Source organism: Zalophus californianus, chromosome 3 (assembly GCF_009762305.2).
Source record: "Zalophus californianus isolate mZalCal1 chromosome 3, mZalCal1.pri.v2, whole genome shotgun sequence".
Lineage (NCBI taxonomy): Eukaryota > Metazoa > Chordata > Mammalia > Carnivora > Otariidae > Zalophus > Zalophus californianus.
In genome coordinates this window covers 181,666,413-181,689,890 of record NC_045597.1, presented here as the reverse complement: position 1 = coordinate 181,689,890, position 23,478 = coordinate 181,666,413, and the positions used below count along the sequence as shown (strand labels likewise).

General features: G+C 39.5%; 1 protein-coding gene across 1 annotated transcript in view; it reads left to right on the top strand.

Annotated features, from left to right (window-relative positions):
- Window positions 1–23,478, top strand: part of DOCK10 (dedicator of cytokinesis 10) — a 263,739-nt gene that overhangs the window by 95,569 nt on the left and 144,692 nt on the right. The window contains 1 exon segment of the mRNA XM_035726538.1: window positions 15,748–15,867. Within this exon segment, the coding sequence (XP_035582431.1) occupies window positions 15,748–15,867 (120 nt within the window).

The window sequence follows — 23,478 nt, the reverse complement described above, 5'->3', positions numbered from 1 at the left end:
ATTAGGAAATTATTTGGCTGTTTGTAACCATTTGGCATAGAGAATCAAGGTGTCCATGTCAATATCTATTATATTAAATAGTTGTAGAGTACAATTTATTTAGATAACCAATATGAATAGAATTCTAATTTCTCCTTGTGCCCTAAGTGGTGATCTTGGAAGACCACCAACTTAATCTACACTTGTATGAGCAACTGTTTGAAATAAATTCTCAGACCCCAATGTATATTTTTTTTAAGATTTTTTTAAGATTTTATTTATTTATTTGACAGAGACAGAGATAGCGAGAGAGGGAACACAAGCAGCGGGAGTGGGAGAGGGAGAAGCTGGCCTCCCACGGAGGAGGGAGCCCGATGTGGGGCTCGATCCCAGGACCCTGGGATCATGGCCTGAGCCGAAGGCAGACGCTTAACGACTGAGCCACCCAGGCGCCCCTCAGACCCCAGGTATATTATGACAGTTTCCCTTAGGGATCTACTCAGGATGATGAAGTCTGGTGGAGGTTTCGGTGGCAGACATGGAGCCCTACAGTAAATCAGCTCTTTAATTCAGCCTTGACGTGGTTCCATGGGTGATTTTACATCCCATGATTTATTTAACTATGAGCAATTCTCTTAAATGTCCAAAGCCATTTTGTCTTTTTGTCTTACTCTAAAGCAGGTGACTAGGGAGAATACGCACACAGAAGCGTATCAGGACAGCTGGTAGTGACAGGAAGCGGTAACTTGTTGGTTTTCTTTTCCTTTCTGTTGAGTTATGGTAATGTAGCGTGAGCATTTCCCTTTTCACCAGAGAAGGAGGATTTGTTCGGCCTGGTGAAGCTTCAGAAGGAAGGTGTTTAACGAAATTGGTATTTTTAAATATTTTGCGACTCAAATAACAGGATACAATGAGCTTCAAAGGAAAGGTTTTTAAACGGGAGGCCAGTGAATTTTGGAAGAAGAGAAGAACAGTGAGGAGAATAAATCAAGAAGAAATCCACAGATTTAGCTCTGTAGGTATCCAGATGTCAATGTTTGTTTTTCGTCTTTTCTTCAATACTTTAAAAAACAGAGAGAGATTAGCTGTGGGTGGTGTTCTAACATAGGTGCTGGGCAAGGTCCTAGATGGAACAGAATATTTTATTTGGCTCATAAATATCCTCTTTTATTTACATCATTATTTTCGAATTACTTACATCATTATTTTAAAACGTATTGAGAGAGAATTTAAATAGTTTAACTATTACTAAAATATTACTAGAATCTCTTCATTTTTAAAGAAGCCTACAATCACCTCAATTATGACCTCAGTTGATGACTTGTATGTCATTGTGAGGTCTTTTTAAAAATTACTGCTCTATTTTGATCACATATCACTCATTTGTTTTAAAATTCTTAGAAAAAAAACGGTCCAAATTATGAAAGAAAGTGTAAATAAATATTTGATTAAATGAGCCAAGTAAGAAAGTGAAAAATAATAAGTTTTAAAGGTTAAAAAGATTTGGTTTGTTTATGGTGAAAAATGTTTCTGCCTTATTATTGTTTGCAAACAAAATGAGGGCTCTGGAAATGTGTACTTGTTATAGAATTCTAGATGTCTGTCTGTAGGAGCTACCATGGCTGAATATTAGAACCTCTTGCAGGAGTGCATCAGTCACTCACATGTAATGTGGAAGGCCCATGTTATATAATAAATGGCTGTGACAACATCATCGGGCAGCTCTTCTTACAGGAACGTTCATTTTACAGAGTGGTTTAGGGTTTGCTTGCTTTCTTCAGGGCAGGGTTTCTTAACCTCAGCCCTATTGCCATTTTGGATCCAAGGTGTCCTGGGCCAGGCTGTCCTGGGCATTGTGAGATGTTTAACAACATCCCTGGCCTCAGTGCAGTATATGTAAACACTCCCTCCCCAGTTGTGACAATCGAAAATGTCTCCAAACTTTGTCAAATGGCCCCTAGGACAGAGAGGGTGATTGCCCTGGTTGAGTACCCCTGCTCTAGGGGTGAAGAATTTTTTTGTTCATATAAACATCTTTAATCTAGAAACAGAGCAGCTTTTTAAAAATTACATATATGATCACGATTATTTATGAATAGTCATTTAATGAATATGAATAATCAAATGAATGGTCAATCAGCCCCTGATAGGCCAAAATCAGGTAAAAGAGTATTCTGTCTTAAGTGATAGTGGTTCTCTCTTTATTGACAATGTATTTGGTGGTAATTTAACGTGAATAGACTTTATCAGAGGTCTGGCTCACAGGGCTGGTGCCGTGTTGTTGTTTGGTCGGTTTCTGTCTCAGTATGTCGGTGGTATACGTCGCCCATTGGGAAACACAGGCAAATGAGCCCTTCAATCCTGTTCCCATATCACTCCACCAGCATTTCATAACTGGAATATGCAGAGTCCTAAAACTAACCTGTTGGTCCCCATGCATCCGCTGTGGGTCCCCAGTTGTGTCTTGTCTACTGGCTTGCATCCATTGTTTACCATGAGCCTGTTAAAGAGGAAAAGTGTTTGAAAAGCTTGGTTGGTTTGGGATGATTTTAACCTTTAGAACAGTCCAAAAAATATAATTTCCCAGTGGCCTCTCTCTTGGTGGAATTTAGAAGTTCCACAGATGATGTCATTGTGAAATTGACTTCGTCTAGTGACCACTGAGACACCAGGCAGAAGAACCCGTCTATCTCACACGGACCACACGCACAGCCTGGCAACAGGACAGTCCCCAGTGTCTCACCATATAATGAAGCTAATCACTCTAGGAATTATCTTAATTGAATTTGAAGGTATTGCTACTGAGCACTATGGGAAAAGCAGCCAGTAAGGAGGGAGTTTTCCCAGAGCATTCAGTAGCTATGCATTCACATTTAATTAAGATGATTCATACAGTGATTAGCTTTCTTCTGTGGAAGGCACGGGAGACTTCCAGCCACTGCTGCCTGCCTTGGTCTTCCTGAGAAAGACCTATCTTCTTTCCCAGGTTGTGTCTTCGGTGGAGCAGGGGATTGCTCAATCTATCCTAAGTATTATCTGGAGATGTGGTTTTTATTTTTGAAAAAAAGAGAATCCAAAGAAGTGAAACACATCATTAGAGTGTGAGGGGGTCATTTTATCTGACCATCTCACCTACCCTCTGTATGACCTTGGATCGATTACTGAAATCACTCTGAACCTTAGTTTACTCTTCCATAAAAATGTTCATAGCAATACCGGTCTGTCTTAAGATGGTTCATTGGAATTCAGTTTGATCATGGTCACCACGAAGATGATTTGAACACTGTAAAAAGTGGGGAGTAACAAGTGTTATGTCCTATTAGGAAAACCAAGTAAAGTATTTCCATTTCCAAGGGCAAGGGAAGAAGGATATAATTGTAGTGAGATTGCCTTTTCAGTGACGGTGACATTGAAGACTGGACCCTAAAGGTGACAACTTCCTCCTGGGAGCCTTGCAAAAAACTGAAGAGTGACAGAGTCACTCAGGAAACAAAATTCTGAACTGCATCAACATGAGCACTCAGGGGTGTCCCAGATGGCTCTATGTGTTAATGGGTAGCATTAGAAATGCCTTGTGGTTTCTTGTCCCCCACACCTTGGCTAAAGCCCCCAAGGCCAGCCTGGACTTTGCACAGCTCGATTATCTAAGCTTTCTGAAATCAGTATCTCTAGATAAGCTTCAGAGACAACTTGATAGGAGATAAGGAAGAAGCAATTTAAATGACAAAAGGCCCAACACATGAAGACAAGGCCTAAAGTTATATCAGAGAATATAAAATACTTTCTTTTGAATTTTTGGATATACTCATAGTGTAGTGAAATAATGACTGTGGCAGATAATTATGATGGATTATCTGTTTTTGTTGTGATCATGTGGATTTTGAATTCAACAAACCATTTATTGTTCTAAGGCAAATTTAGAAATGGTTTCATTCCACAGTAATCTGGAATGCTTAACCAGAACACAGTGTTTTCCTAAAAGGCATAAAACCCAAACTTGATACTCTCATGACACAGACTCACAATTTTGTTTATTCCATTTCTTTCAGATGCTGTTTAAAGCTGTATATTTAATTCTGGTAGAATTTTTAATTGTTTTGGAATTCTCCCTTATGAATCTAATTTTCAAGGGTACTGTCTAGAAAGGCCTTCATATATGTTAATCCACTTGTCACAGTCGATATACTGTAAGAGAGAGCAATTGCATTATAAGAGAAGTTAAAGGAAAATGAAACTTACTTGTTAGATCATCAAGTAGAACTACTTCTCTTAACTTTTGAAGTGTGTGTGGTACTCTGTGGTTGGTTTTTTAAAAACTGCTTGTCTATTTTTATTTTCATTTTTTTAACCAATCATTCAGTATGATCTCTGATGCATAGGAAGTCAGTAAAAAGATATTTTCCTCCCTAAATTGCATGTCCTAATTTGGAGAGATTAAATACACAATTAAGCTGAATTATTCTATCAATCATCCGTACAGTCAGGAAAAAGATGCAAAATTCACTTAAATAAATGCAAGTTGTTATTTTTAAGTTGTTACTGGCTTGTGGATCATTAATCTGCAGGATCTGAAAGTATCTGGAAAACTTTGGATACACATGAAAATTCTTGCTCTTGTCTTTCCTAATAGCCTATCAGCCCATCAGTAGAAAAGTGAAAACTTTGGAAAGAGAATCTAACCTAAACATCTTTAACTTTAGAAAGAGAATCTAACCTAAACATCTTTAACATCACACACATCATTTTATAAAATATATTGTGCTATTGTCTTTTAAGTGCATTTTTAATCTATTCTTCCACATTTCTGAACAGCCTTTCTCCCTGGTCATCGGTCCTGCCTTCTTACTGCTACCCCTCGTGTTATACAAACATTCACAATTATCTATTTGAGCTATTTCATAATGAGCCAATTAGCTGAAAGGAAGCACAGGCAAGGGTCCCAGGATTATGGGTGCAGGTAACAATGAAATGGGACCAGATTCCGGGTTCAAACAATGGAAAGCAGCTCTGAGAGCTCTAAATGGATGTTTGGAGAAAGCAAAAAGAGACTGAAGTAATGGGAGGGGGGTGGATCTGAATTCAGTCTGACCATGGAAATAGAGAAGTGTAAATTGAAACTTGATCTGACCCAAGAATCTAGGCAGAGGACTCAGTGTAGCAAGAGGGAGCCACCAGCTCATGTGCCAGGTAGCTGCGGAGAAGATGCTTTTAAATGGACTCAGGAGAGGTGCTTGCGACTTAAGCGAGAATGAGCTTACTTGTCTCAAGACCAACTCCCAAGAGAAGGAGAAGAGTTAAGCCAGGAGGAAAGCAAGGTGGAGGAGAACTGCCAATGTGGTAGAGTCAACTTCATGGCGATGCCCTTTATTACATCTGAGCAGGAGGTGGACCATTTGTCAGGGAGGGCTATGCACGAGTAACACCATTATCCCAATAGCTTTTTATTTCCCAGTTGGTGGTAATGGCACAAATCTTTGTGAATGTAGAGATTCCCCCAATTAGTGGCAATTTCCCTTGTGGTTTTTGACACAGTCATTAGTCAATGTACATTTACTTAATATACCTTTAATTTCCTTTTCTTCGTCCTCCTTACCCACTTATATATATATATATATATATATATATATATATATTGGTCCTCTTTTGCCATCACTGCCCTCCATGAGGTGCCCAGTGACCTCAGACCAGCCTCCAAATATCCTTCACTGCAAAAACTCACAAAGGGAACAGAATTAGTACTCCAAACGTTTCAGCAGCTTCCCTGCGGAGGGGGAGGGGGTGGGGTGGGGAGTTGCTTGGTGGATTTTCTGTTTTCTATTCCTGCAACGCCATGACCTTGGCTGGTGGAGTGGGGAGGACCAGAGGTTTTTCACACTGAGCTGGGTTGAGATATCAGTTGCTGAGGAAGTCCCCAGAATCCAAGTTTCTGGGTCTGTAAAATAAAGCAATAATGATCTCTCCTAGGCTTCATAGGGATATTCAGTGAGGAAAAGTGTTAACTACTTATCATGGTCCTGGGTGAGTCTGATAATTAAAAGGGTCCTGCTTAGCTGATGGTCCAGGGCATGTGATCCTAGCGAGGCCCACTCAACACTTCCCCCCAGCATTCTGAATCTTGAGAAGAAAGAGGCCAGAGTCCCACACGACTGTCCATTAGTTGCAGACACTGAGACTCACCAAGACTGTCCCTATTGGGGATGGGGAGAGAAGTCCACAGAGGCAAATAAACTTCTAATACAAAAAGAAAACAGGGCGGTGTTGCCTGGGCCAAAAAACAACAAACGCCCGCTATACACATTCAATCTCAAGTAGCCAAAAGTAAGAAAGGAAATAAAAGAAGGAGCTGACTGTCATTATGGAGAGATTTATTGAACACATTGGATGCATGTTGTTGACAGAACTATTTATGTTCTTGTGTGTGTAGCATGTATGTGTTTATTGCACACACACACATACACACACACTCCTCACACTCATCCTGAAAGTTCATTTGTGTGACGGTTAACATACTAAAATAGTGTTAAAGGTTAAGCCAATGACAGCTTTCATCACAGATTTCATATAAATTAATCTAAAATTCCCAGCTGTTGGCTCTAAGGCATTAATTTCTCTGCTATCAGGCAGACTTGTAATTGGGTTGTGATGTATTTTTAATGATATTTATTATCTTTCAAGTGTTTCTAGAAAACTAAATGAGACATGTAATTAAATTTGATTCAGATCTTCTTGGACATTTTCTACTTCTTTATAAGCACCAGTGTTAGATGGAAAAGCAACCACTCTTATTTTTTTACTACCATTTGCTATACAAAAATGTGAGAATTTTGTTGGGCTGCTAAGAGGTATATATGGTCAAATTTCCTTAAAAAGAAAATGAGACTGAAAAAGTCTGAATTCAGTTTGAAAGTACACCTTACACCAGAGATTCTAGAAAGCTCACTGGTGTGCTTGGTTTTCCTAATGACAATAAGGGTTAACAAAATGGAATATTCTGATTTTTCTAACTATAATGTTTGTGTTGAATATGATGATTTATCTTTCTTTATATTTGCAAAGGGCTTTATAATTTACCAACTTTAACCTGCTTCATTTCACTGAAATGGACTAAGACATTGAAAGAGTTACTACTGGTTGATTTCTTCTGAGATCTATGTCCGTTTTTGTTACCAAGGGAACCATTTCCAAATTCAGCTTAATCTGAGCCTGCCCAGCTGTACAGTTCTTAACTTTGATTTAGCTAGTGTTTTTCCATTCTCATGAAACTGTGTACTTCAAGACAGAGAGAAGGTTAAAGGGTCAGCGTAAGATGGCTTATTCCTTCCTTAATCATTTCCTTTTTGGTAATGAAAGCTAGTCTTGTTTTCTGAAGCTCAGACATTTGAGAGGTTGTCCAGTGAAACTCCCTTTGATGAAAGGCTGAATTAAATCTGTCACACGACCACTGGCTGACAGCTGTGGCCATGGATACAGCTGTGTGAGCTCTCTCCAATTTTCTCATTTATTCTAAACCCAAATGGTGTGGAAGTTGGTTCCGTTCCAATTGCACTAAGGCCAAAGGGTCCTGGATTAAGTTAAGGTCTCAAGAATCCATGTGTCATTTGTATTTTTATTTCCTCTAAGAAATTTAATCAGTTATCTTGATAACACTTAAATTAGTTAACAGCTGTGTTGTTTCTAATTTGTTTTGGAGGTCTTGTGATTGGAATTCTTTTTAGGGTTTCTCTAAAAACCCTGTGGATCTTCACTGTTAGCTTTTTGCTTGTCTGTATGCCAAGATATGATGGGGATGTTTAAATAATTGGCATGTCATGCCTTGATAGAGTCTACTGTATTGGTCCGGAAGCAAATACCAATTTTTACTTGTTTGTTCTCCTGGATCATTAGCCAAAATGAATGGTTTTGTAAACTGAAGAAGGCACTCAGATGTAAGTTAATTCTATCATGAATATTCAAATTAGAATAAATGTTCAGATATCTGGAAAGGACACGGCTGACTGAGGAAGATTGAGAATGTCTCAACTACCAGCACAGAGGGTATGCATGTCACAGAAGAATGTAAAAGTTCTCAAAGGCAGGGGCGATGCTTTTTTCATAATAGTGTTTCCTGGAAAGATTGGATTTTTTTGAAAAGGAGAACCAAGGGAATAGTACTAGTTCAGAACAACAAACTAGAGTGACCCCAGCAGTGAGTAACCAAGGCCTAGCTCCTTAATTACACTTAAAATTTAGAACACAAATATGTGGCCTCCCAAAATGAAGAATTTACTGTCACAATGGTTCTCCATTCTTCATCCCATCAACCCCTTTCCCTGATTAGTATTTAGCGATCCTATTTACTCCCAGTGCCTAGGAGCTGGACCTGCAAGAATGTAGCTTAGAGCTACAGAAATTCTATATCTATACCCTGATTGTTCTCTAGCTATTTATATTTGCAAAGCCAATGAGTTGAATACTAAACTCATCTTAAATTTAATCCTTTTTTTTTAAATCTAGAAGTATAAGTACCTGAAAATATTTTCTAGGCTTTCTCTCAAAGAAAATAAAAGGTAGAATTTCAAAGTTACCTTCATTTGCTGATATATGTGATTAGGTAGATTTCCTTTTTTGTTTATTTGGGGGGGTAGAGCAGCCAGACTTCAGGCGATTCACAGAAGAGACACTGCTCTTTTATTAAAAAATGTCAGTGTTTTCCTTATGTTATTATTTCCATTGCTTCCACAGAATCACTAGATATTAAGTCTTTTTTTAAGGAAATTTAGATAATAAATATAGAAACATGTACCACAGTTTCTGATACATGAAGATAAATTTAGTGTAATGAGTTTAATTGGTTGGTTGATTTGACTTGGTTTTGGTATACGCTTTTGAGTAAAACATGTGGGGTAATTTTCACTCCTTTTCAAATAAAGACAAATCTATATTTGTCTGGTATTTTGTGGTTCACTTAATACCCCCTCATACTTCATCGCCCTGATCTTTGTAATAACACTGCCACAAACAGAAAGTTGCCCTTTGACTCATTTAAATCAACCTCACTCAGGTGCAACTTAAAAACCTTGTCCCAGTTACATAGCTGGTAGATAAAATGCTGTGACCCTCCAACTAGAGATTCTGACTTCTAATCTTTTGCCACAATGACCAATGCACAGAGGTGTTTAAGTAACAGCGGATGTCTGTGTTTCCCTACAGAGCTCAGAATACTTTAGTTAATACATTGCTAATTATTCTTCTCTTTTTTGCTGACATTAGATTCTAGGACCACATACATAATCTGTAATTATTTTCCCCAGTCTTCTTTCCCCAGTGTTTTATATATCTTTTTTTTAATTACTTGAAGCTGTTCCTGGTTGAACTTCCATGTAATGTCCCCACTGTGGTTTTTTTTACGTTTCCTCTCTGGTGGATCTTCAAAGGGTAAACAGTTTTAAAATCAAATAATTCTCCGGTGTTTCCATGGAGGCATGATAGTTTTGAAAGACCAAGTTCATTTTTTCACCATGATAAAAACAATACATATTTGTTATAGAAAAATTTGGAAAACGAGAGAAGTCAAAATAGCAAAATCCTAAATGTCATATCCCATCCAAATATAATAAATGATAATATTTAGATCTATATCTCTAATCTTTCTTTAAATTGTTTAGAACTTGTGCAGATTAAGTTTAAATTTAAATTTAAATCCTGGTGTGCAATATTTATTCCCACTTTTATTTAATAATAATACATGAGCGATTTTGCTTGTTATTACCAACTTCCCAAAACACCAGTTGTAATGGCCACGTATTGTTTCTTAGAATGGATGCGCCATAATTTCTTTTTTTTTTAGCCATTTTTTATTGTTATGTTAATCACCATATATTACATAATTTGTTTTGGTGTACTGTTCCATGATTCATTGTTTGCTCATAACACCCAGTGCTCCATGCAGAATGTGCCCTCCTCAATACCCATCACCAGGCTAACCCATCCCCCCACCCTCCTCCCCTCCAGAAACCTCAGTTTGTTTTTCAGAGTCCATCATCTCTCCTGGTTCGTCTCCCCCTCTGACTTACTCCCCTTCATTCTTCCTCTCCTGCTATCTTCTTCTTTTTCTTTTTTCTTAAAATATGTTGCGTTATTTGTTTCAGAAGTACAGATCTGTGATTCAACAGTCTTACACAATTCACAGCGCTCACCATAGCACATATCTTCCCCAATGTCCATCACCCAGCCACCCCATCCCTCCCACCCCCGACCACTCCAGCAACCCTCAGTTTGTTCCTGAGATTAAGAATTCCTCATATCAGTGAGGTCATATGATACATGTCTTTCTCTGATTGACTTATTTCACTCAGCATAACACCCTCCAGTTCCATCCACGTCATTGCAAATGGCAAGATCTCCTTCCTTTTGATGGCTGCATAATATTCCATTGTGTATATATACCACATCTTCTTTATCCATTCATCTGTCGATGGACATCTTGGATGCGCCATAATTTCTTAATCATTCCTTAACCTCAAGGATTTACTATTTCCCATTTTTAGCTGGTCTTGTCTTTCAGGCCTCACTATCTCTTAGAGATAGAAGTATTTTGGATTGAAACTTCCAAATTGTACTATGCGTGCATCTAGAGTCATTGTCTCTCCTCTGTAGCCATGCTTGCCATCCTGGACATCTTGATCATGGACCCCAGCCTCCTCATATTTTCCCCCAACAAGCCAATCATATACAAAACATTGTTACTCCCTTTACTAAAGAAGTGAGGAGTTACAAGGAGGAAACCATGGCAGGCATCACACAATCATTCATAAGTGTGTTTTAACCCATATCCTATTTTCAGTGTCCTTCCCAAAGCCCACTACAGCAGTAAGCCTCTGTCTACCACACACAAGTCTGAAAAATATCAACTGCTGGTTTTCTTAAATTTTTTATTTAAACTCAATTTAGTCAACATATAGTATACTGTTAGTTCTAGGGTAGAATGTAATGAGTCATCAGTTGCATACAACACCCAGTGCTCATTACATCAAGTGCCCTCCTTAATGTCCATCACCCAGTTACCCATCCCCCTCCAGCAACCCTCAATTTGTTCCCTATAGTTAAGAGTCTCTTCTGGTTTGCCTCCCTCTCTGTTTTTATCTTCTTTTTCCTTCCCTTCCCTTATGTTCATCTGTTTTGTTTTTAAATTCCTTATGTGAGTGAAATCATACAGTATTTGTCTTTCTCTGACTGGCTTATTTCGCTTAGCATAATACCCTCTAGTTCTATCCACATCATTGCAAATGGCAAGATTTCATTCTTTTTGATGGCTGAGTAATTTTCCATTGTATATATATACCACATCTTCTTTATCCATTCATCTGTCGATGGGTATCTAGGCTCTTTCCATAGTTTGTCTATTGTGGACATTGCTGCTATAAACATTGGGGTGCATGTGCCCCTTTAGATCACTATGTTTGTATCCTTTGGATAAATACCTAATAGTGCAACTGCTGAGTCATTGGGTATTTCTATTTTTAACTTTTTGAGGAACCAATGTTTTTTAGCAGCAGCTCTAATATCTTCACTTTTGGGATATGACCTCCACCATCCTGCCTGACTCTTATCTCTCTTGGATTAAGGTCAATAGTTTTTCTCCATCTTGTTCCGAAGATAATATTGCAAAGACATCCTTTTATACATCTTGGCTTCTATGTGTAGTTATTTCTTTAAAATAGAGTCTCAAAAAAGGAATTCCTGGATGAAAAGATAAAAACTTTTTTACTCAACAAATATTTATTGAGTGCCTCCTCTTTGCTCTTTGTACACATTAAATTTACAATTTAAGTGCTTTAAAATCATGACTAGTAGAAATTTAAACTCACAGACTTTACTTAACACCTATGGAATTAGTACTGTGGGTTTGGTGCTATTCTAAAAGTATAACATATATTGTCTCATTTAATCCTATAGTGTAGCTCCTACTGACATGTCCATTTTACAGATTGGAAACTAAGGCACAGAGATTCTAATTAACATGCCCAATATTCCATAGCCCATAAGTGGCAATTCCAGAGCTAGAACCCCAGGAATTCTGGTTCCAGAGTACATGTTACACTCTCTGTTCATCTCAGCATAGAACACCTATAATCACACTCTCCCTTTTACTTTGGACTCCCCTAAAATAAGTCTAGGTAGTCTAGGTTATTTCTTAGTTAGATTTTACTTCTATTCTGGAGAAAAGTCTAGGTTGATAATTTAATCATTTAACTTGTCATTGTTACACACTTTCAAATGCCGAGATTCTCAGTTGTCATTTTTTCACCCATTTGATTTTGAATTATAATTATGAAATTAATTCAGATCCTTGCAACAGTATACTATGTCCTCAAAATTTGCATCTTTAGCTAAGACATGTACAATCTGCTCCTTCAAACCAAATCAAACGACTCTTGACAGCCTGGGTTGTTACTAAGATGACAGGTTTACCAACTCTAGGGCTTAGATACTGTGTTGGCATTCCCTGAGAAGTTGTAGAATAAGAAGAAGGGAAGAAAGCATTTGTTTTTGTGACAGGAGCCCATTCTTCTACTGTGATGTTGAATTGGAGGAGAGCTGTGGATTTGGGAAAGTAGATCAAACAAATCTCTCAATATTTATGAGAACAACAGGGCCTGTTACCACTATGGAGCAACACAGCTCCGCTGCATAATAACAGGTACTGGTGGGTGCTTTTTCCCATGCCTGGAGCGATTTTAGAACAGCTAATGAAATTCATTAGTCATTTGAGAGAGAACAAGAGTAAAAAGCACTATAAAAATCCGATCCAATTCAGGATAATTTTGGCACACGCCTTAGCCCAGTTGGTGTATTTCCAAAAGAAAGAGGCACATTAAATTCAGGAGGGAAAACCTAACTGTTCTAAAGCTATAAATCAATGCTACTCAGCTCTCATTTTCACTCAACATCTCTGCAAGGAGCCATAGTGAGAAATTAACTGATTCTACCATGCTCATATACATCTGTCTCTTTGACTGAAACACTGAGCAGACAGCTCTCTTGTTCCAGAGAGAACTACTGGTCACATGACCTGGATCCTCACCATCACAGATGCATAAAGCATTCCTGCCAAACACCGCCAAATCCCAGGCCCTAGGTGCTACAGAATGTGTCATTGTTATTTTTGCTTTTAAACCTCATATCCACAAAATTATGAAACACTGGATGTCTTGAATGCTGCACCTTGACCAACACATTCCCTGGAAAGACATAACTTTACTAAGCTATCCCTCAGAAGTCAAAAAATTAATGCATTATTTGAGGCATCCCTGCTAGGTTCTGCTGCCCTGTGTCAAAATAACCTCAGGGCAACATTTAAACAGGAAAGGTTTAATAAATGTCATCCATTGATTGGCTGATATGTCCTAGCCCGAAATGAATTAATAAAAATATACCTTCCAACAGATGTTTACAGGCTATGCCTTTTATTAAGTGTATCAAGGAGAGTTGGGGATTTAATTTTTCTATGGTGTTATTAATACCCTGTGACTTGCAAGCTCTGATTTTCCTACTGTACTAATTGAGGTGGGGCTAATTCTAGGTGGAGTGTGGGCCCCTGTGAAACATCTTCTTCGAAGGTCTTGTCTCCAGCTTGATATTACTGCTCACATTTGCCACTAAGGCAGATAAAATTAAAAGGATGGTGAGAACAGGATGGGAAAAGGCCCTCTAAAACATCTTATGTCATTTGCTTTTAAACCCATAAATTGCAACACACTAATCTCAAAATCCTGTTCATATCAACGTGAGGACGGGGAAAAGAGAGAACATATTAGTAGTTACATCATGGGCTGTTGGTATGAGTGCTGAAGGGTGTCACCATCCTTAAGCAAGAGAACCAGTGAGGGAAAGGGGCATAACCAACCAAATCTATGGTTCATTTGCTACACTTCATGCACAAACACAATATAAAAAGGAGAAAAAAAAAAGAGGTTCCCAAATAAACCACATGTTTCAGACTTGAAGGTCTGAAGGAGCAGTATGTGATGTTCCAGGGTAAGAGATCCTAGAGATGGAACACTGTGGTCCGTAGCTGAGCTCCTGTGAGTCGTGGCTACTTAAAGACATTGAAAGCCAACGAAAAATAAACTAAAATAAAGCCAAATCTAACATCTGGAGCCTGCATTTGCCTCTTGAGCCATCAATTTGTGGTCCTTGAGATTAACATTGGCCTGGGAAAATAGGGAATTGGAACTTAAAATAAGTCTACATAGAATAATCATGTCAAAAGGCAGGAATTCTAGGACTTTTTTTTTTAATTGCCTAAATCTTGCCATAGTGTCTCTGTGTCTTCTGCAAACTAGTGAACATTTCACACAGGTCTTTCACTAAAGAGGTTGTGCTGGACAACTAAACATCTTTTCTCCAAATATTACATGGAGTCCTCTGTTTTTATTTGCTAAATCTGGCAGTCTTACTTGACGGACCCCTCCAGAGAGAGTATTCACCTTACATTGTCTTAGTTCACTTAAGCATTTGTAAAATGGGTTTGTTCTGTTTCATTTTAATGCCGAAAGTGCATGGAAATCCTTGTTAGCAGTTCACGGTGTCACATCTTATTTTTGGTTTTGTTTGTATTTAGGAAAAATATCGACTGCTACTTTGAGGAGTCAATTAGAAATTATTAAAATTTTTTGGTGTAAGTTTCTGGGGCCTCACCAGCAGAGAGCTTCCAAAGAAGGCCTGAGAAATCAAAACTAAACTTCTGTGCTTTGCAGACTGGGCAGGGGTGAGGTCGATAGGAAACTGTTGATGTCATTGGCGTGCTAGAGAAAAAGAACTTTTTCCACTTATGAGATTCCCCTTAGCATCCAGAGTTCATGGTGACCACTCCAGCTTCTGAGAGCCCCCAAATAATCTCAAAAACCATCCTTTTTCATTTAAGTTGTACAAATACTTTATCAAAGGGCTAGGGAACTCAAGACTGTGCCCTTGGTTTTCTGTTTTGTAATGTTTTGTTCTTTATTTGGGGACCCATTTTTCTCACGTTTGCTGTAAATGCATCAACCCTGTAATGTGACAATCACACCTTTTTCCCCACTGACATTCATCATTTGGTGCTATAGGCCATTTCTTCGAGGGAAGTGCCTCTCCTCTTGGCTTCAGGATTTTAAAGCCATGTTGTTATCTGGCTAATTTTCCAGACTCTTCTCCATTTTCACCACACTGCATCCATAATAGTTGCGTTTTTCTGTTCTGTTAGAGAATTACCCAGCTTCTCTCTGTTGTGTCAAAGAGGCTGAGAGCCAAGCAGTTAATCCTGACACAGGATCCATGCTTCAGTGACAACGAAGACAACCCGTGATACTTTGCTTGCTAATAGGGAGCCAACATTTTAAAATAGAGCCAAGTAAACCTCACAAGGAAGGATCTAATTCAGCAAAACTGATGATGATCATAATACTATAGCAAGCAAGCAGAGGACGTTTCTTCAAATTGACGGGGATAAGGTTTACGTGATTCAATGGATGTTTTTGGCTGAATAGCATGAGCTTTGGGAGCTCAGTGAGAACAGCTTGAATCACTGAGCAAGATGTGAAGTATTTCAAGATCTTCTCATATTATTTCAGATTTGGAAATAATAGTTATGTGGCTTTGCCCTAAGTGCCTGGAGTCTCTGTGACTCCATTGGAAGGCCTGCATCATGTCAAAGCCTTGGTAATGCTAAGAGGTGAAATCCAACCAGGCGTTGAGAAGAAACAAAATTATGTGTGTTGGTGGTTAATATCATATTTTCTTTTTCCACAGCAGGAAAAGCCCAGGCTCCTTGAGCCTTTGGATTATGAAACTGTCATTGAAGAACTTGAAAAGACCTATCGGAATGATCCCCTTCGAGATCTTCTGTTCTTCCCCAGTGACGACTTTTCAGTAAGTGTTATCTTTCCAAGCCATCTAAGTTCGAGAAGGCCTCACTGGTGATAGAAGATCCTCCCAAATTGGGTCGCTGTCTTCCCTTATAGATTCAGGTTGTGCACCACGCTTTCCTGTGGCCACCCTACATCACAGTCACTGCAATGGGAAGCCACATCCACCCATAGAGAATGGCCAACGTCCTCTGACAGCTGAAAGTACCACAGTGGCCTTTTGGGACAGGAGATGCCCAGGGTGCTGCCTGGTTCCAGGTAGTACCGGTGTCCCCACCAATGGCTACATTTCTAACTGATGCCTTACCTAGCCTCACAGAGCATTTCTTCCCTCGCGCATTTCTAACTGAAAGCTTCTGAGCAACCAAAACCAACCAAAGGCAGAGGCAGGAATCTCTTGGCACAGAACGTGCAATTCTTAAAAATCACCCTTAATCTTGGCTGTCCTTTTGTAAGGAATTGTTGAGGCTTGTGGGCAAAGAAATGTAGGCCCACACATCTTCATGGAAGGATTTATGATCTGAAGACAGTACTCCCTGGCATGTGAAATGCTCCTGAAGGTCGTAGAAAGAATGAATAAAAAAGCAATTCATTGTGGAATTGGAAACAGACGCAGTAAAATTATGGCTGATGAGCACCCGTGTGTCTCCAGCATTCCATTTGTGGTCATCTCAACCATTTTCACATTATTAGGAAATATCTGGGTAAACGGAGATCTCAATGGGCAGATGGTAACCTTTTCTGTTTTTTCCTAAAAGAGGGGTAGTCTTAGACATCATAAATGAGTATCTTAAAGCCGATGAAAAGGCCGCTCCAGGGTAACCCTGGGAAGTAGCCACTGTCCATGGAAACCTCTGCTGAGTTGCTAAGGCCTCATGCTCACGCTTCCACAAACAGCCTCACACTCCTATTCTCTTCTCTTCTCTTACCTTTGGCTTCTGGTTTCTAAAGGTGAATTATTTTCACCTTCCTCCATGGGTTATTAAGAAAGAAGGTATATGGAAGTTCACCATTTTCTGTTCCAAGTATAGAGAACGATGGAAGAGAGGAGATAGACTCGTAGGAAGGAAAAAAGAAACTCTTCTAATTTGTTTTTCACATTTTTAAATGGCTCCTACTTTACTGGTTGACACACTTTAAGAGAGGTTTATCTCATGCAGAAATGTCATTTCCGTGGTTGGACCATGAGGGCTTGAACTGCAAGCATAAGTTGAGCCACATTTTTTTTTTTATTTCCACATCCTCACTTTCTTTCAGACTGAAGGTAAACCTTTATGAACAGACTCTTTCTGTCAAACAATGCAAAAATTCTTGTAACTTGGAGACCTTTTCTTCTAGCACTATTGTCCAGAAATATGACAAAAGCTACTCCAAATTCCCCCAGCTCCAGAAGAAAGTAGAGGCATGCAGAAGGGATGTGACAGTTGCACTGAATTTGAGTTCATTTTTTGGCATCTTTCCACAATCATTTAAGTTAAAGATTGTCTGATTACTCCAGGACCTTTGCCATCCTTAATGGAGTAAACAGAGCATATGATAGCATACATACTTCCTTATTTTCCAGTAAATACACTGAATTCTTTCCTCCTGTGCTTTGCTGAAAACCCTTCTGTGGCCACCCGCATTGCCTTCAAAATGAAGGGCAAACACCTTAGCATTGCTCAAGAGTATTTCCAAAATCTAGTCCTTGTCCATCTCAAGGTCATTGTCTTCCTCCCCCACCTAACCCCTAACACTGTCACAGGCACCTTCATTCCCAATGGGTAAAATACTAGCACAACCCTCAATATAACTTTATCTCACCCCTCAGACCATTTCCTTCCTTTATTCATTCACCAAATATATAAAATATACTAATGACCGTTAGGCATTAGTCTCAGACTGGGGGAGAAAGCAGCAGTGATTAGACAGGAACTGCCTGGTTTTAATGAAGCTTACCTTTCAGTCAGATGAATCAGGCAAAAATAAGAAAACAAGCTAATTAACCAGGTAATTAAGATAATGAAAATAAAGATATGAAACAGGGCCAGGTCATAGAAAAGAGGTGACATTTGAACTAAGTTCGGGATTCCCAAGGAAGACCAACCATGCTAAAACCTGAGGAAGGATGGAGTGTCTCGGGCTGAAGGAAGCTGCCACAAAGGCCCTGGACAGCTCTGGACAGAGAGAGGGGTCAGAGATGAGGTCTGGCAAGGGCAAGATGAGGCACTTGCGTCTTATTCCAAATACAAGTAGCAAGCGGCAAGTCACCAAACTGTTCCGAGAAGGAGAAAAACTGACGTGGTGTATGTTATTGAAAACTCATCTGGCCTCTGCATGGAGAACATAAAACAGGGTGTTGGAGGAAGCTAGGAGTCCAGCTGGGAAAGTAGCTCCCAATTAGCAGGTGCTCAAGAGATATCGGATGCCACCTAGTCCTTATTATCAGAAAGTGTCATATCATACAGACAGCTAAATTGTCATGTGTATCAAACATGTGATAAAAAAAAGCTTTCGATATTATTACCACATGAAATTGTCAGTTTTTGAACAAAATTTGAATAGACTGTTTTCCCTTTTTTCTCCTCTACAGAGTAAGGGTTGACAAGCCATGGCCCATGGGTGGTCTGCTGCCTATTTTTATCTGTCCCAGGAACCAAGAATGATTTTTATGTGTTTTTTTTTATACTACCTTGTTTTATTTTCTACACAGAACTGGGTAAATCATTGAAGGGAAAAAAAGAATATTTTGTAACCCATGAAAATTATACGAAATCAGGTTTTGGTATCTACAAATAAAGTTTTATTTGAACACAGTGATGCCCATTCCTTTACCTGCTGTCTGTGGCTGCTTTCATGACACACCACAGGAATGCAGCAGAGATGGAGGGCTCTAAAATATTTACAGTCTGACCCTTTACAGAAAAAGGTGGGGCAGCCCTGCCATCACGAATGACACTGGGTTCATTTTGGGGGTTTTTCATCTCCCTCTGTGTGGAGTAAAGACCCTTCCTTAAACACCCTCTGCCACTGTCTGCTACATCCACAGCCCATGTCTCCTGTCATGGGTGTTGCTCACCAACAGGAAGCCCCCTGTTCTCCTGGCTAGAGTATCATTTCCCAGGCTCATTTTTGAGCAATGGGTAAGGATTCTCTGGGATGTGGGTGGACAGTCTCTGCTCACCCAGTGGGAAATGACAATAGAGTGACCACCCCATCCCCGGGGCATCACAGAATGGAAGGAGGGGAGCAGCTCCAAACCTCCCACCCTCCCTCCAAACGCCCCGAGCCTGGTTGTGCCCTACGGATGAGAGAATCCAACTCACTTCCATGTTTCCATGTTACCAAGCAACCCCACTTGAGGCAGACATGATTCATTACTGAGTTTGTTTAATCAATATTTATTCAGCACCCACGAGGTGCTGAATATAGAACAGCACTTCCCAGACAAGTGAGGCCAACGAAAAAAACAAAAGCCCTGTATTTAAGGAGTGTGTGCCCTAATAGGGATGAAAAATAAAGTCGATTAAGAATCCTGGCTTCTTATGGTTAAGACATATCAAGAAACAGGGGCTTCAACTGCCATTTGATACACCTTAAGGGAGATTATTTTTTACCAAGACAGGATTCCTGCAGTGTTTCTCCCTATTCACCCTGCTGACCCAAACCACCACATCTTTTTTTGCCTAGATCCCCAAAAGTAGCCTTTAACCAGTCTTCTTGCTTCCTTCTTTGCCCTCATTTAAAAGAAACTTTAGAAATACAAATCAGACAATGAATGCTACAGCTCTAGTTAAAACTTTTCAGTGGTTGCCCGTTGTCTTTGGTGTCAAAACCAGCTTCTTGCCATTGTCCCCATCACCTGGTTCTGCATGACCTCAGAGCCTTTATCTCCTTGCCCTGTTTCTCTTGGTCATTGCATGGATACCTAACATTCTCTCTGGTTCCCTGAATTTGCCAAGCTCGTCCCCTCTGTCAGGACCAGTCTGCTCTCTTGCACAACAGGTCCCTGTTTTTCATTCATAATTCAGTTCAAATGCTCCCTCTCCAAAGAAGCATCCATGACTCCAACCATGCTGTGTCCCTCTATGACCCCACCCTGTTTTCTTCTCTTTCTAGCCCTGTCACTACCTAGAAAGACCTCAGTTTGCTTTTTCTCTCCTCTGTCACTCGTTCTTCACCATGAGGGTGTACCCTTGAGCAGGGCGGGGTTGTGTTCCGTTTTGATCATTGGGAGGCCCCCCCAGACACTAGAGTGGCACTTGGCACAAGGCAGGTGGAAAAATGAACACTTATTTCCTGAATTATCTTTCAGAAACATGTAGGTTATTATTTTAGAACATAACTTTAATCCTTTGAGTACCTTTAGGAATGAAAAGTCCATTCCAAAGTGAAATTTAAGTATAAAGAGAATGAAGTAATTGGTTTTGCTTGATGAGGAGGAAAGTGATCATTAATACGATACTTTCCTCTTTGACACAACCCAACATACCACCTTAAGAAAACAGCACTAATAAAAAAAAGAAATAAATAATTTAAAATTTTTTTAAAATTTAAAAATTTAAAAATAGGAAACAGCACTAAGATCACGATCCCCCTTCTCCAGAAGCTCATTCAGCTGTTCTGGCTAAGGAGCTCAACAAAGACTGATTTCCTCTCTATAATCCTTAATGTACCTGCTTACTGTTACTAGACATGGGAGAAATCACTTTGCATCTGTATTTCAAGTACCCAACGCAACGTCAGGCTTGTGGGCTTTCAGTGAAGATTATGGAACACTGAGTTACAATCGTCTTCTTCCTGGTTAAGGAGCTGGGGTGGAAGCATTTTCCATTGTCTTGGCACATCCAGTGCGTGGGTCCTGGGAGCAGGCAGTACCATCTTCGGGACCACTTGCATCATAATGAATCCCTAAGAATAAGGAGTCTAGATGCAATTCTTAACTCATTCATTTCTAAAACGTGTGCTACTTCACTCATTGTATTTGCAACTCTTGCTTTTCTCATCTTTCTTTTTGAAGCAGTTAGAAATAGAAACTTAGGACAAAAAAGTAAGGAAGTTAGTCACCAAATTGTGGCTTCATAAAATAGGCAAGGAGAGTAAGGAAGGAAAAACAAGAACTAAAGAACAGTTTCAAGGACACACTGAATCATAGTGTTGAGTGGTTCAGTTTGAGAAGAGACTGATTAAAAAAAAAACCAGCAGAACAAAAAATAAGAAAGCCAGAAATGAGTTTCCTGCTGAATAACAGATACAGAAAGCCTGACGTGGAATCACCACTGGACTTACAAAACCTTAAATAAGAAAGTTCAGAGGTCTGCCAGCTAGCACGCTGCAGAAGACCACCCAATCACCTGTATTTCAAGCCGGCCTGTGCCAGCAAAACTGCTCTATTTCAACTCAGCTCTATGGCTTACCTTCTGTGAGTTAAGCTGCATATATCAACGGCACCAGTATGAACAAGAAGCAGTGCTTACACGTGAAAGGTTATGCTTTTGACACCAGGCAGTGCCATTTTCCAAAGTCAAAAGTCCATGTTGCTTATGGGAAATGGCCTGCCTGAAGAGTTACACAATCTTCTCAAATCCCCTCTTCATCTCAGTCATTCAGAATTAGTGTCTCCGGGTTCCCCAGTGTATCCTGCAGTTTTCATTGGCTCATTATTATTACTGAGTGGATCGTGAATTCTTAACATACCACTGGCTTGTTCTTTCCACAGTATGTTTTTAGCTATAAAAAGCAACTGGTATATGGGGACTTCCAGACTCAACTGCGTGGGTCATTTTGGTGAGAGGAAGCAGAAAGACCTCAATATCTTTTAAATTGAAAAGCAGAAAGGTTCTGAGTCATTTGTGTTTTGGTTTTTTGTTTGTTTGTTTGTTTGTTTGTTTCTTCTTCTTGCTTTACCTAACATTTTATAGAACTCTCAACCTCTTTTTAGTCCTTGGCTTCTGAGCCTGAAAAGTAGGCTTTAAGTGGCCCACAGTGTTCATGCAAGAACATTGTAATTGCAATGTAAAAGCTAAGTGATAGTCTTTGTCAAACTAGGTTATTTCTGAGTTCTAATATTCCTCTCGTTTAAGCTAATGAGGCTGAGATTTGCAAAGGCTCTTGTTCAAGGATGTGGAGTATCTGTGAGGACAGAAATCAAACACGAGTACCTTGACTTGCTATTTGCGTTTCTGTCTACACAGCATGCTTATGGTCAGCTGCTTCTTAGAAAAATAAGATGTACAATTAGGGGCAATATTAACTCCTTGAATCCCACAATCGATACCATCAGAAAATTGATATGGTAGTGAAGAATTCTAGAGTGCTTATTTCAGTTGAGTAAGAATATGTGGGGACTTCTCTGGGCTTGATCGAACTAGGAACATAGAGACACAAAAAGTGTACATAAAGGCCGGTACATAAATATTCATAGCAGCATTATTTGTAAGAGACCAACAGTGCAAATGTCCATCAAATGATGAATGAATAAATATAATGTGGTCTATCCACATGATGGAATATTATTCAGTCATAAAAAAAAAGAATGAAATACTGATTCATACTACAACATGGACGAAACCTGAAACCACTATGCTAAACTCAAGAAGCCAGTCACAGAAGACCACATATGGTATGATCCCAACTGAAATGTCCAGAATAGGCAAATCCATAGATAGGAAGTCAGCAGTTGCCAAAGCCTCAGAAGAAAGAAGAACAGGAAGTAACTGCTAGTAAATATGGAGTTTCTTTTGGGCATGATGAAAATATTCTAAAGTCAAAAAATGATGATGGTTGCACTACCCTGTGAATATATATAAAACCACTGAATTCTACACTTTTAAAGGGTGAACTTTATGGCATGTCAATTGTGTCCTAATAGCACTGTTATTTTTTAAGAAGGGATTTTTCTAGGCATTAAGATAAGGGTAATATAGATGGTCAGAGATAGGGTGCAAAAAAATCATAATACGTGTCTATATTCAAGTACTTCATTCTTTAAAAGGAATAAAGAAGTATACCAAAGAAACAAGAACATGGGAAAACATTTCATTTATTGTTATCTTTTATTCCCAAAGAGGATCTAATGTGGCTTCCTTATATACCAGCAATGCATACACTGAATTAATTATACACACACACTGAATTAATCACTAGCAGAGCTTTTGGATCTAAAATATTCCAGAGTGAAGCTGCAGACTTCATGTATGATACAGACAGTACATTTCACAGTTCAGAGAAGAGAAAATGTACGTTGGATGAATTAGAAAAGATTTTCAAAAGGAGCTGGTACCTATACTAAGCCTGAGGTTAGGAAAGAACAGGGAAAGGCAAGAACTTTTCTGAGAGGAGGAGGAGCATGGGTAAGGCTCGTGCAGGAATGAGCCCAGCGTGGAAGAAGGAATGTGAGCAGCCATATGGAAAGATGTGGGGCAGGCTGGATGTAAGCGGGTTGGCTGGTGTCTTAGGCCATTGCTCGTCACGGGGCCATGTCCACAGGCCTCACACCGAGCAGGCTTCTTCTCTGTGCCTCCCTGGAAAGTGAGCTAAGACCACAGCCTCTGAGCACTTGCCAAGGGAAGGTGCAATAAGTATATTGTTGGAGCACTGTGCTCTATGAATGTTCACATTTCCCCATATGTAAAAT